This window comes from Lissotriton vulgaris, chromosome 1_1, assembly GCF_964263255.1.
Source record: "Lissotriton vulgaris chromosome 1_1, aLisVul1.2, whole genome shotgun sequence".
Classification (NCBI taxonomy): domain Eukaryota; kingdom Metazoa; phylum Chordata; class Amphibia; order Caudata; family Salamandridae; genus Lissotriton; species Lissotriton vulgaris.
Genome location: NC_141685.1, coordinates 1260906042 through 1260919773, shown reverse-complemented (window position 1 = coordinate 1260919773; position 13732 = coordinate 1260906042). Strand labels below are relative to the sequence as shown.

Below are 13732 nucleotides of genomic sequence, written 5' to 3'. Positions count from 1 at the left end.
AATAAATCTACAGTTTTGCCGATTTGCATAATTAGAAGCAATTAGGATTGTTTGTTTTATGTGATTTTTGAGTCTTGCATTTTTCTTTTCTGATTTATGAGAAACCATGCTGACCTTTCACTAAATCAGTTGAGAGCAATAGCGGTAATAGTGTCAATCATTTCTTTTATTCTTATGATCTGCCTATTAATATGCCTGAGTTCTTCTGCAGAGCAAGTTACCCCTAAGGCTAAACCTAACCTTACTTGAAGAACCATCTAGATTTGATATGAATTTATTGCATAGAGATCGCGCTGAAGAAAATTTCACATGCAATTTCTTCTTCAATTTGTTGCATGAGTATTCCCATTTAAGGCATGCAAATTAGGCTTTAGCCTGACAGGGAACTTCGTTCCTCTTGCTTTGATGCCAAGTGAATCTTAATAAGGATGTAACAGGACTTTCCATTTACATATCCTCACAAACATCAGAGTGTGCTGCGTGCAGGTCGGAGTTAGCTATGCAATCACTGCTATGAGAAATGACTAGATTACACAAAGGACCTCGGTTGTGCTGTTTCATGGACTGTGCTAATTTGCAATGAGAAGCCATTTCGAGCTATATTCCATACCTGTGAGGAAAGATGTACAATTGTGCTCTATTTATTTTCTTTCCAACTGGTGCTTTTTACATCGCAGAAATCAATCTGCAGATACAGACTTTCAGTGCTCCAAAAAAAGCAAACAGTGATCACGCATAAAGGACTAGCGGCCAGATTCATCAAGCTTAATTACGCTCGCAAAGGGTCAGATTCTGAGAATCTGGCCCTCTGCGAGTGCAATTTTTGCATTTGGGATTCTTCATCCCAAATACAAAATTCGCTAATAAAGAATTTGCACATTTGCGAAAAATTGCATTTAAGGAATCTCTATTTGAGATTCCTTAAATGCAATTCATGAACCATTTTAAAATTGCGAAATCGCAATTTTGGGCCGCTATTTACCGCGAGGTCAAACCTCGTGGTAAATTACGAAAACTTAGAAAAATGCATTTAAATGCATTTTTCTAAGTTGCATGTTACACACACACATGTCCTTTGGACATGTGTGTGCGCAACACCAATGTAGATTACATTTCAGGGGTGCTACAGGGTGTCCTTTGGACACCCCTGGCACCCTTGAAATCGCATCCTTATTTGCGATTAGCAAATTGCTAATCGCAAATAAGGAATAACTCCCCATTCATTCCTAAAGGCCCATAGGAATGAATAGGGAGTTATTCCTTATTAGCTATTAGCAATTTGCTAATCGCAAATAAGGAATGTGTGGGAATCGCAATTTATTTAGCGATTCCTACATGAATCCCGTTTTGCAAGTCCTTAATAGCGATTCCTTAATAATCGCTATTAAGGACTTGCAAAACGGGACTATGATGAATCTAGCTGTAGGACAAGAGAAAACCCATCGCTCATATGTCCTATGATGCTTTACAGCGTGAAACGGGCAGTTAGGTCATCTGACCAGTGAATATTATTAGAGAAGTGCCCTGGGACAGCCAAGTACAGCACCTAACGGGGCCATTGAAAATGTTAGCAAACAATGACAGTTGTAAACCCACTAAAGCCAACGTCGCCACAATTTTTTTTCAAATTAGTTGAACGATTACCGTAATCCTGTTTATGAGGCTCTCATTTTGCAAGTGTACCTTCTTTAATGTTGCATGCCATTCCATATGTAATTATTTTTCCCGACAGCCGTGCATTCAGCCAGTTACATCAGTGATCTTATAAAACATGAACTTTAGTACATAATAAAACATGGATTCTTCAAGCATAAAAGGGGTCACTGACTAAGGATTTGTGTGTATTCGTTTATGGCGCAAAGCAAGGTAAACCATTGCATTGTGCTGATTTACTTATCACTATAAAACTCCCAGGGTCCAGTGTAAGATAGTGAATCCCCATACAACCCTGAGTAAATTAAGGCCAGAATATTTACTGTATCGCCAATTCTTAAGTATATACACAACAGAAATGCAAAATATGAAGTAAAACCATCTGCTTAATTTTCCTTGCCCTCGTCCATGTTATGGCGTTAATTCTACAGGTTGATTCTCCTCTATTTTTAGAATTTCACGTTAATATTTGTGGGATTTTGAGTCACCTGTAAACGGTAAAACAGGTACCTTAGTCCTGAATTGAATTGGAGTTGCTTGGTAAAACATCTTGGGCCTCATGTAGAGTTGATGGGCGAGCTGCCAAGTAGCTGGAGCAGGGCAGTTAGCCCTTGTGACCTTCACTGCTATATTTAAAGTTCCCAGTTAGGTGTGTGGTATTTTTGTATCCAAAAGTGTTCCTGCTGACACATTTGGACCACAGATGGCAAGATGCAAAACAAAAAATTACTTTCTGCGCCATGCTGGGAGATCTCTCAAGATCACCTCACTATTGAGACCCAACAAGTCTAAAACAATTTGGTGGTCTGGCAATTACTGCCTTATTGTTCACTGTGGAGAAGTGTGGCTCAATGGTTAGAGCGGCAGACCCTGATGCAGAGGTCTAGCTTGGGACCAGGGTTCAATTCCCTGCCTCGGTGGGTCTTGGGCTCAAAAATTCCACGGACCTGATAATTCTTGCCTCAGTGCCTATTCCAATCATAGTGTCCCACTCTGCAACTCTGGGCAATAGCTTGCTTAATCTCCACAACGGCCCCCACAATGCTAAGGATGCCTGGCCTCCACCTTGGGGGTGCCCAGGAGTGAACGCCTCACAGGGAAAGCCAGGATGGGTTCCACAGCGGTATTCGTACAAGCGCCTTGAGACCCTTGAGGTGAGTAGTGCACTATACAAGTATCAATTTACATTTACACTGGGGCATGGCCAATTCTAATATGTACATGGCTGTCCAGAGTCTAAACCATCAAGACTCACAAAAGAATGATGGATTCGAATCTGGTTCTAGGTAATTATCAATGCCAGAAATTTCAGGTATCACTTCACTTTTCAGTTTTTCTCTTCCGGTCACCTTTTCTTCCACTTCGTTGGGGACTATGTTATACTGTTCTGTTGGGGAAAGCTGTCTTGCATGGTTGTCCCATAGAGGAACAACTAATAGTGGGTATTATTGTGAATGGTAAACCCATACATCCATATGAATACCAATCTTGATTATATGTTGGCAGTCAATAGGAATTTTGGTAATTCAATTTAAAACCACAATATTGTGGCATACAGTCTTTAGGTTGTGGCTTCCAACCCACCAAAATCAGTGGTTCTCCGATGGCTTACTCACTGGCAGGCTGTTTGTAGGAGAGTAGGATCAGCTTCTTATGATTACCCCCACTTTTTGCTTGATGTGATGCTGTTTTTGACTAGTCTGACTGGAATCCTGCTAATCAGGACCCCAGCCTATCTGCTTTCTCCTTAAACTGTTATGTACTTAGGTACCCCCCAGATTGGATACTGGGGTACCCTTGTCAGTCCCTAGTATATGGTACCCATGTACCTAGGGCATAGGTAACCCCAGAGGTCCCCCATGGGCTGCAGCATGAATTATGCCACCCATGAGAGACCATTCATAATGGAACTACAGGCTTGCCATTGCAGCCTGTGTAAGTCGGAGCATACACCACTTACTTAAGTTATTGGTTTACTGTATCTAAGGATTACTGCACTTAAAATCTATGTCACCCCTATAGTAGGCCTTTACAATCCTGAGGGCAGGGTGCTTGGTTCTAACTGAGAGGGTGCCCCTGTATGAGCAGGACACCCCTGCAACCTATGGAGTCCATTCTCCCAGGTTGTCAGTGAAGCAGCCATATATCACTATAGAGGGGCATTATGCGACCGCGTGATGACCAACTCTAAAATGTCTGGATGTGTGGGAGGTGTGATTTCACCCCTCAGAAGAGTCCTTCGTGGAGCTCCTGGTGTTTCTGGTACCAGCCTTCTAGCTCCTGACAGCACAAAATGGTTGCTGCCGACCAGAGACACATTTCTGCCCTCCTGCTGTTGAGCCAAGCTCAAGTAGGGGAAGGCAGAACAATAGGCATCCTGTCACAGGGAGGTGTGACCACCTCCCAGACAGGATTTAGTTTAATAGGGCTGAGTAGGTGCGCTTGTCAGCGACTGAAAGTCTGCATGAGGGGTAAATTTTGTGTCCCTGTGCATTGTCCTGTTCAAACCAGTTGTTCTGGTGTGAAACTGGACAAAGGACATGCGAGTAACCTACCGCTGTCCAGACCCTCCCCTGGGAGGGTCCCCTGAGTCTTTTAAACCCTCTCTCGTGGGTTCTTACGGGCTTACCTGGATGTAGGATCTTAGATTCGTCGTGGACAAAATTCAGAATTGAAACCACTGCTCTTCAACTGTCTGGGTACTTTGGATTTTGATGGAATTCGTTTGGGTCTGACTTCATCTCCATCTCAGTCTGCTGCATTGTCTGTGCCTGTGCACCATACAGGATCCGTGTAGGACCTGTGGAGCATCCAAGACACCTGAATATAATCTCCCTTGGGGTGAAGGAGTCACTCCCATGCATCCGCAGGCAAAGCAATACTGCTGACCGGTTTGCTGATCCCAAACTCCTACGGACTATGAAAGGATCAGAAACACAGGAGGTGGGTTTCCACACCCCTCGAGGTCTGAGCTGCTGTCTCACCGAGTTTGAGATCAGAATCCCTTATGGGGGCTGCAATACCTGAACCCCTGTGCATTGGGTACTTTTGCAAGTGTACATGTTTGTTGGCAATCCTGCAACAAGTGCATTGGGCTCCAAGTAGCCCCAATCTCTGCTACCACTTGGATAACCTTGTAAGGTTGTCTGAGACCTCTAAAATCACCATAAGGGTTGTCTGGACTGGTGCAAGGTGCCCACTTACACTAGTGGACATCATATACCAGGCCAGCCTCCCACAATGGTGTGCAGCGGTTGGGATTCAAGTCTGCATTGTTTTACAAGATGAATCTTTGTATTGATTAACTGAAAAACCACTAGTACTAGGCAAATATCATACAAGCTTAGAATAAGTAAGTTCTACTGAACTTGGGGTTGGACAATTTAAGGGTCTAGCACACCCTTTCTCCAACCTAAGGGAGTTTAGCTCCCACTAGGTTAGGTAGGTACAATGCCACACCACACTTAGTATGTCTACTAAATAAGATGCCAGTGGCTGTCTGCCTTCTAGGTACAGTGCGCTTACGTTCCAAGAACTGAAAGCACTGTGTGCCTCTAGGAAGCTGAAGACAGGGAGGAGTGCCAACACTCAACGCCTCGTAGAGGTGTTACTGTTAGATGACCTAAGGAAGACTCCTGGGTCAGATGAACAGGACAGAGTGGGTGGGCCAGGATATGAAGATAGGGCTGAAGGGAAACCTCTCTTTGACCTAGAATATAACCTGGACCAGGGGGAACCTGATGGATCCCACCTGGACAATTCAGATCTTCAAGAAGAAAAAGGAGAAGGCCTTGAGTGCCCCCTTTTTGTTCTTCGTGGAAGAGTGCAGAGTTTACCAAGGAGATCTAGATCTCCCTCTGCAGAGTCTATCCCTCAGGACAGTTTGTAGGGACCTCTGTATCTGGCAAGAGGGGCCACCTTTTTGATAGGGAGTACCATTTTCTTGAACTTGAGAAAGCTAGGCTTAGGCTCAGGAAAGAGCAGTTGGCCCTTGACAAAGAGTCCCTAGAAGTCCAGAGAGCTAGAAAAAAAGTTGAAACTTGAGTCCCATGATGGCAGCAACAGTGTCCCTAGAGTTAAGGAACATTATTTTGATCATAGGAACTTGAGCAAGATTGTCCCTCCCTACCATGTTGGGGATGACATCATAAATGGATAACTGCTTTAGAGAGGGTCTGTAAAGTTCAAAAAGTCCCTCAAGAGCAGTGGGCAGCTATCTTGTGGCTCTCCTTTCCTGACAAAGGTAGAGATAAGCTCCTCACTGGTAGAGAAGAGGTTGCTGACAATTACTCAGTTTTGAAGAGTGCTCTCATTGACGGGTTTTGCTTAATCACTGAACAGTACAGGATTAAGTTCAGAGACGCCCAGAAGGCACAGAATCAGGACTGGGTAGACTTTGTGGATAGTGCTATAAAGGGTCTGGAAGGCTGGTTGCTTGGCAGCAAAGTAGATGATTTTGATGGATTGTATAATTTGATTATGAGGGAGTAGATTCTTAACAATTGCCAAAATCAGTTATTGCATCAGTACCTGGTGGATTCTGATCTGACTTCTGTCCAAGAATTGGGAAGGAAGGCAGATAAGTGGGTCAGGACCAAGGTGAAGCAGGAAACGCAGAACACTGGTGGTGACCAGAAGAAGCAAGATTCTAAAACTCAAGATAGGGTGGGGACAAGGGTAAAGACTAAATGGAGTCTTCATTAGCGCCCCAAAAACCTGCAGCTGGGGGGCTGGGGGGAGTCACAATCCAACAAGGGAAAAAGCAAAACGAATCCTTGGTGTTACTTTTCTAAGATGACAACCCATTGGACAAAAGATGCTGATTGTCCAAAAGCCAAGGAAAATACTCCTACCACCACTGTCCCCAAGGCAACTGTGCCCCCTAGGACAAGTACAAGTGGTGGTACAGGTAACAAGGGATTATTAGGGTTAACCTTAGGCTCTGAGATTGTTTCTGGCCTAGTCAAAACTCAAACTCAGGCTTTGCTTGTCTGTGATGGTGGCAATCGATTTTGCTACCTTATTTGTCAGTCCCGGTAATCTGGGCAAGTTCAGACAATAGCCTTTGACAAATGGTAAGGAGGCCATGGCATACAGGGAAACAGGTGCAAGTTTCACTATGGTGACAGAGAACCTTGTGGCCCCTGACCAAATCATACTTGGAGAACTGTACTAATTGACCAATGCAAACAATGTCAGGACTGACAATTCATTGACAGTTGTTATTTTCAGCTGGGATGGGGTAACTGGTCCTGCTTAAGGATTTTCTTTTATGAAAGTAAATAAGAAGACATTTTGGCGCAGGGTTATAGCATGTTGACGGAGACCTGCACTAACCTGCAAAAATAATTTACTGGAACCACTGTTACTGTGGTACCTGGAAATGCTTTAAGAAATGATCGCTTCCTTGGCAGTCATTTCTCAATCTGGTGGACGGTACCCCCACCTGAGTGACGAAGTAACTTACCCTGTCGCCATTGCAGAGAAACAAGCCATCTGTCAGTTTATAAATCAGGCCTTAAGGCTTCATCATCACAAGATTACCATTTCCTCACCTCTAAATGAGGTCTCAGAAGTACAATAAGTGTGTACCTAATATGTGCAAAATGTTGGCAGATGTTCAGATACTGTGGGAATTTTATTAAACTACTGCAATAAAAATTAAAAGGTTTATAGCAAAGCTACAACACTAAGGAGTTCAAACTGGGTATTTGCAATTAAAACCAAACATTTCAAATCAGGTTCTGACTTCGGAGTGCATAAGCTGAGAGTCCCACAATTTATATAGTGTACTGGCTTGTGACACCATATGATTGATGAGCGCAATGATGGACCACATATATTTGATATCATCTGATACTCCTAATTCTTTCCAAAACTAAGCTATTCAAAAGGCTACAATTAACAATACTGCCACCCATTGTTGGCTGCCTGTGAGCCTTTACTGCATTATTTGGATAAGGTAAGTAATGTTATTATTCATCTGTGCAAGTTGGATGATTTTTTAAATAATAATAAATTGCATGATTTGCAAATTGTAATGATTTCTCAAATTTCTCTAACACTTGTTCCTTTGATAATTTCACATATGGCATTCCTCAAAGTTCAGCACTGTGCACCCGGAGGAATGATGGCTGTTTAATGTATTCTCATCATTGTGCAGTGCCATTGATGTACAATGTTCAGTAGAGAAAGTAGCAATGTGGGCTCTCTAGTGTTGCTGCAACAACAAGGTGATGGATGGAACGCATTAATTAATCTCAGCCATTGGAAATTGCTCAATGCCGCATCCCAATCCGATGTTTTTTTGCCGACCATGCCACCTCAGTTCGGCCTAGCGTGGTTTGATAAGTTGCACTTAATGGTTGTGTCATGCATGCACCCCATTGTGTGATGCAAAAGTGACACAACCGTTTTATAAATATGGCCCTAAATTTGCATTCGTTCTCCCACTCCTGCCAGCCTGTAATTAGCATTTGAATAGGTGTGAAAAGGTGTAAAGTGTTTCCGAGGAGCAAACAATAGGCTGGCATGAATGGGCAGAGATGACTCTCCTGAACCTGACAAAATATGCAGGTTGAGGCTACAAGAATACTTTTTGATATTACAGTATCAAATCCTGCTTGACGGGTCGTCTGGGTTTTCATATACTATTAGGGATCTACTTGAAAGAACTGTAAGCAAGATGCCAAAACAATTCTTGTGTATCCACTGCCTGGTTGCTGGAAAACACTGCTTTGTTCTACCAGACTTCTGCCCCTGGGTTTATTGTGGGCACAGTGCCTGCCCCAAACTGGACTGTTAGATGTGGGATGACATGCCTCCAGCCACCAGAGCCCAAGTTTAGTGTGGCAGAAGACTTTCGCCATCTTAAAAATGCCCAAAGTGGGTAGGGTTGGCTGTGGGAATTTTTTTCCAATTGGTTAGGGTGTGCCCAGGTGTAATTCCTACAAACTAGCTTGAGCCAGGCAAAAATGTGGCATTTCCAGGAACCCACTTCAAAACACCTACAAAGCTCTCTACAGCATTGGTCCTGCCTACCTGAACAACCGCATTTACTTCTGCCAACTTCCAGACACCTCAGCTCTCTCACTAGAATACACCCCATGCATACATGAAAGCAACGCATGAGGCTGTGCTGTCTTGTACCTGGCCTTTAAAGCCAGGAATGACCTCCCACAACACATGAGAGCCTCCTCCTTTGCTTTTTCAAGGAGCTGAAGACTTGGTTTTTTGCCGAAGCCCCTAGGGTTGGCCTCACAAACCTGCAACAGAGCATCTGGATACCATCATTGGTGAGTAGCGTGCTATAAAGACTTCAATAACATCAAATAACATAATAACTCCTGGACCTAAGGAAGAACAGAAAATGACTGAACCTGCTGTCTGCACCCTGAAAGCTGCCTTTAAGGAATGACTTGCTCTCTTCTGTACCCAGGACAAAGAAGTGTACTTCAAGGGTAATAAGAACTGTTAAAGGTACAGGGACACAACAAGCTACAAGAGGTCTGTGCCTGCATTGCCCAGATGACCAGTGGCAAATGGACCTGGACTCGACCCTGCTGTTGGTCTCTGCCTGACATCCTGTGATTTTCTAAGTACCTCCCCTGAGGTACTGGGGGTTTTAGAAGTGTATTCATGTGGTGGATTCAGACTTAAAGGCCCGAACCCAGAAAGGTAAAATCTTTGACCAGGACAAACCAGGTTGGTGTATCCAATTTGCGATTCATCGAGGCCAGCATCAAATTATGCCTAGAACCCGGTCTACCACAACCATGGACTATTATAGGCACTTTATGCTTCTCGGTCCTACTCCTACCTAAAACGTTAAAAAATCATACCTCTGGATATTAGTCCTTTTATTGTCATTTTGTGCATTCCATTTTATTTAATTGTTCTGAATTGATTTTTGGCTTACATTTTTTTTGCATTATACTTTTAAAAAATAGCAGTACATGTGCAAATGCGGTTAGTGCACTTCTTTGTCTTCCCCAACCTGTCTAACCAAACTTAAAGAACTATAACTCCCAGCAATAATGACACCCCTGACATCCCAGTCTGGCACTTCAGAAATACTATCAAAGAGGACACCTGACTTTTAAACTATAACTCTTTGGGGGACAACTTCTATCCTGGACATCCAGGGCTCGAGTCGGGGTACCAGGCAGGTGGATGGCATCCCCCCACTTATTTTACTGGAAGCTCGATAACTGGAGGAAATGGAGACACACATTCACTCTTTGGCCTCTCTGGGGCACGATCGGAATTCATTCAGAACGCTGCTCACGCGCGGATGTACGTTGTTACAACGCATGCTTTCACCACGCATGCTGTAACAACGCAAGTTTTAAAACGCATTCCATTATAACGCATTACACTGTGGGGTGCTGGATAGTGAATAGTTTAATTTACTATTCCAACACCAGTCCCCGTGGACACTAGGGAAGGTGTTGGATAGTAAATTAAAACCATTCCCTATCCTAGAGCGCCCCCCAGTGTAATGCGTTGTAATGGTTTTCGTTTTAAAGTCTGTGTTGTAATAGCACTGTGTGCTAAAAGTTGCGTCGTAAAGGTTGTTCCCCCTCACGCCCTGGCTTCTCTGATGCAATTGCATCTAAGGGGTGAGCGAGGGGAGGCAATGAGTCTGATGGTGCCGGCCACCTTTCGTGAGGTCACTTCCTGTTGTGACGCCAGTGTTCCCCACTTTTTGTTTAGGACCTGTGCCATGTAGACATCCTAACCTGCGCCTAATCCTGCAAACACAAGCATGGCATTAACTGAAGGTTCTCTGCACTCTCTGTGAAGGCAACTTGAGCAAAGGCCCTGAATCAATGCTTACTGTTTAAAAATTAAGCAACAGGTCCCAAAAGATTCATTGGGTGTCCACTGTAGCTGGCGCCACCCCAGCTCATGCCACTGCTGCCAAATGCCAATGATAGCAGTAACGATCTGCTAGTTAAAAAAAAAAAAATATGAAAATGTCCAATGAGGAATTGTGCTTAATAAATAGGCACTCAGCACCACCAAGTGGTGGATAAACACGTGCTGGTGTTTAGAAAAAGGGGCCATACCAAGCACCGGCAAACATCGGTACAAATTTAGCACTGCTCTAAATAGGTGTATAAACTTCTCTTGCGCTACTCCCTAGCAAGACATCTTTGCTCATCATACCCCAATTCAATAACAATCATTCAAGAGAGTGACAGACTGAGACAGGTCTCTGGAAGTACAGGTAACAAACTAGTCTGTAGAACACAACCAGTCCTACCTTGACATCCGAACCCAGTCACAAGGAACTCTAAAAAAGACAGATCTAATCAAACTTTTTAATTGAACTATGAAAACATGAGCGCACTCACAATCAAAGAATATCAAAACATTTATTTTCTACTGAAGGAGTTCTATTAAGAGATAGGCAGATGGCAAAGGAAAGTGATTTGTTTTTTCCAGTGTTGAGTCTACCAGAAGCTTTCAGAACAATCGTTCTATGGACACTGGACAATGTATGCGTTAACACTGAGTGCCTGTTAGCTACATACTGCGCTCACCATGCGAGGTGGTGGACTAATTGCAAGGTGATATGGGGGCTCTCGGATAAAAGAGAAGGGGCAGAAAAAGTTATGAATGTGTTTTGCATGGATTTTCTTTTTTTGTACTGCGACTTTATGGTTTCCTTTTCATCTTCTGCCTATGGGGTCCAGTTCACCCACTGGGTCAACTGTCTAAATAAAGTGGAGTTGAATCGTTTTATCTGCTTGAATAATTAAAGTGTAAAAAAAACACATCCATTATCACCTAGAGTGTTTGCCATTCACACCACATTGGCTACTTTAATTTACCATCTTGGCACATTTCTTGTGCTAGTCCACATTGCCATTCTCCTCTGTGCCATGTTCCTCCTCACATGGTGACAGCTCGTCAATGGAAGCTTGATTTGTGATCCCTGAAAAACAAGATATTCATTGTAAGAATTTATAAGCAAGTTTCCTTGGATTGTGTGTTATCACTGTGGGTATCTGTGCTGCAAAATCAATGTGTCAAGTGGTCAAGTCAATAGGGTAGACCTTGGTGAGGCCTAATTATAATATCTTCTTTAATATTATACTTTTATATTTTGAGCACAAACAGTAAGACTACGGCCCAGATTTAGAAACAAGGGGCCTTATTTATGAAGGCCTTGCGCCACCGGTGCGTCACTTTTAAAATGGGAAAAAGTCACGCACCGGTGGCGCAAGGCCTTCATAAATAGGGCCCCAGGAACGAAATACAGCACAGCAGCCAAAAATGCTGCGCTGCGTTGCAAGACTCGGAAGGAGCAGGAGAGGGCCACATCTACAGTGATATGGCTCTCTCCTCCAATTTCTCTAGCACTGGTGCTGATTTCAGCTACTTGGCGCCATAGGGTGCGTGCCTGTGTTTAACATAGTCTTAATAGAGGTAGGGTCCTGTACAAAATACTATGCTTCGACACACTTTAGAACTTGTCCTACTGCATGTGTGCCGCACAGTGTAGCACGCATGCAAAGTCGGAAAGAAAAGGAGAAATAACATTTCTCCTCTTAATGCCTCCTTTTAAATGCTGTTAACTTTTGGCACTATTCTTTGTAAATATTTTTTTTGCGTCAAAAGGCATGAGTGGTAGCATGGGAACGCCCATGTAACGACCCCTTGGATCCAAGTAACGCAAAGTGTATTGTGCTGCTTGGCGTTACTTTCAGGGTACTTGCCAGCCAAAACAAGTTTTGCACTGGAAAGTAAATGACTTGTTTACAAGCCCCTTGCGCCGCTGGATCGTCAGTTTTTCCCATGTAAAAAGTGAAGCACCAGCGTCGCAAGGGGGCTTGTAAATATGCCCCTAAATGAAGAAAAAAAGCATTTGGTGGTGGTTAGCTTCACTTTTGTGACACTAACCCAGCGCAAAATGTTATTAGATCTACCCATATAAATCCCACTGCCATGTTAATTAACATATTTGTTATAACAGTACTCCATGGGGCAGATTTATGTTAACTGGCGCATTCCCAGGGATGTGCCAGTTAACGTGCGCCACAGTGCGCCACAGCTCCGCCACCCATGGTGCACCGCATTTATAATGCGGCGCACCATGGTGCAAAAACGGCACAGATGCGTCACGGATCTGTGCCGGAATGTGGCGCATTGCTGGAGTTGCGTCGCAAGCGCGACGCAGCTCCAGCAAGGCTCGGGGATGCCTCATCTACACAATGCTGCATCAAGACCTACCCCTGCTTCAAGCAGGCGCAGGGTTTTGACGCAGCATTGGCCTGAAAGTGACTGAGTGAAATCTCATAGTTTGACTTCACGAATATTACTGTGCCTGCTGACCGGCACAACTGAGCTGATTTCCAGCTACAGGATGTTCCGCCCGTGAATGGTGGTACTGGTGTAACTAGAAGACAGATGCTGAAATAAAGGGATGGCAGAGGACAGAGCGGGCTTGAGGCCTGGAAACTGGTCTAGAGTTTCAGGACAGTGTGTGGTGGTGATGGGGATAGCTAATGGGGGCCTCGTAGTTAGGGAAGTAGGAAATTCAAGAGGAGGGAGGCAGGGTATTCTATTCAATTTACTGTGTCCTATATACCGTGCAGCTACCCCAAATGGCCCCCGGCACTGAGACAGCCACACCTGCCTCACAGCAGGCGTAAGACTGAAGCAGGCCCTTTCACATGGGGCTTGCCCCATGTGAAAGGACACATTGCTGGAGTTGCGTCACTTTTATGACACAGTCCTGCAATGCGTCACTTTTGCGCCATACAGATACGTCAGAAATACTGACATATCTGTAACTCCTTGCGCAATGCTGCGTCATACTGTAAATATGACGCATCATTGGTGTCGCAAGGAGGGCACAATGAAAAGTGACTCATCGCTGTTTTCACGCAGCGATGCATCACTTTTCATAAATGAGGCCCTACATTTTTACATGGAGGGTATTCCATAACTTGGTGGTTAATTAGGTAAAGAGACTACCGCCACACCTGGCTCTCTTGACCTTGGAGATGATCAGCAAGGAAGAGCTCTCAGAGTTTAATGATCTCCTAGGTACATAAGGACACAATGA

At 44.0% G+C, this 13732-nt stretch overlaps 1 protein-coding gene across 2 annotated transcripts in view; it reads right to left on the bottom strand.

Moving 5' to 3' along the window:
- Positions 1-13732, bottom strand: part of PDE1B (phosphodiesterase 1B) — a 1669085-nt gene that overhangs the window by 18220 nt on the left and 1637133 nt on the right. For both annotated transcript variants that reach the window (XM_086964603.1, XM_086964607.1), the window contains one exon: positions 11493-11596. In XM_086964603.1, coding sequence (XP_086820729.1) covers positions 11514-11596 — 83 coding nt within the window. In that variant the 3' untranslated portion in view covers positions 11493-11513. The remainder of the gene's footprint in view (positions 1-11492; positions 11597-13732) is intronic.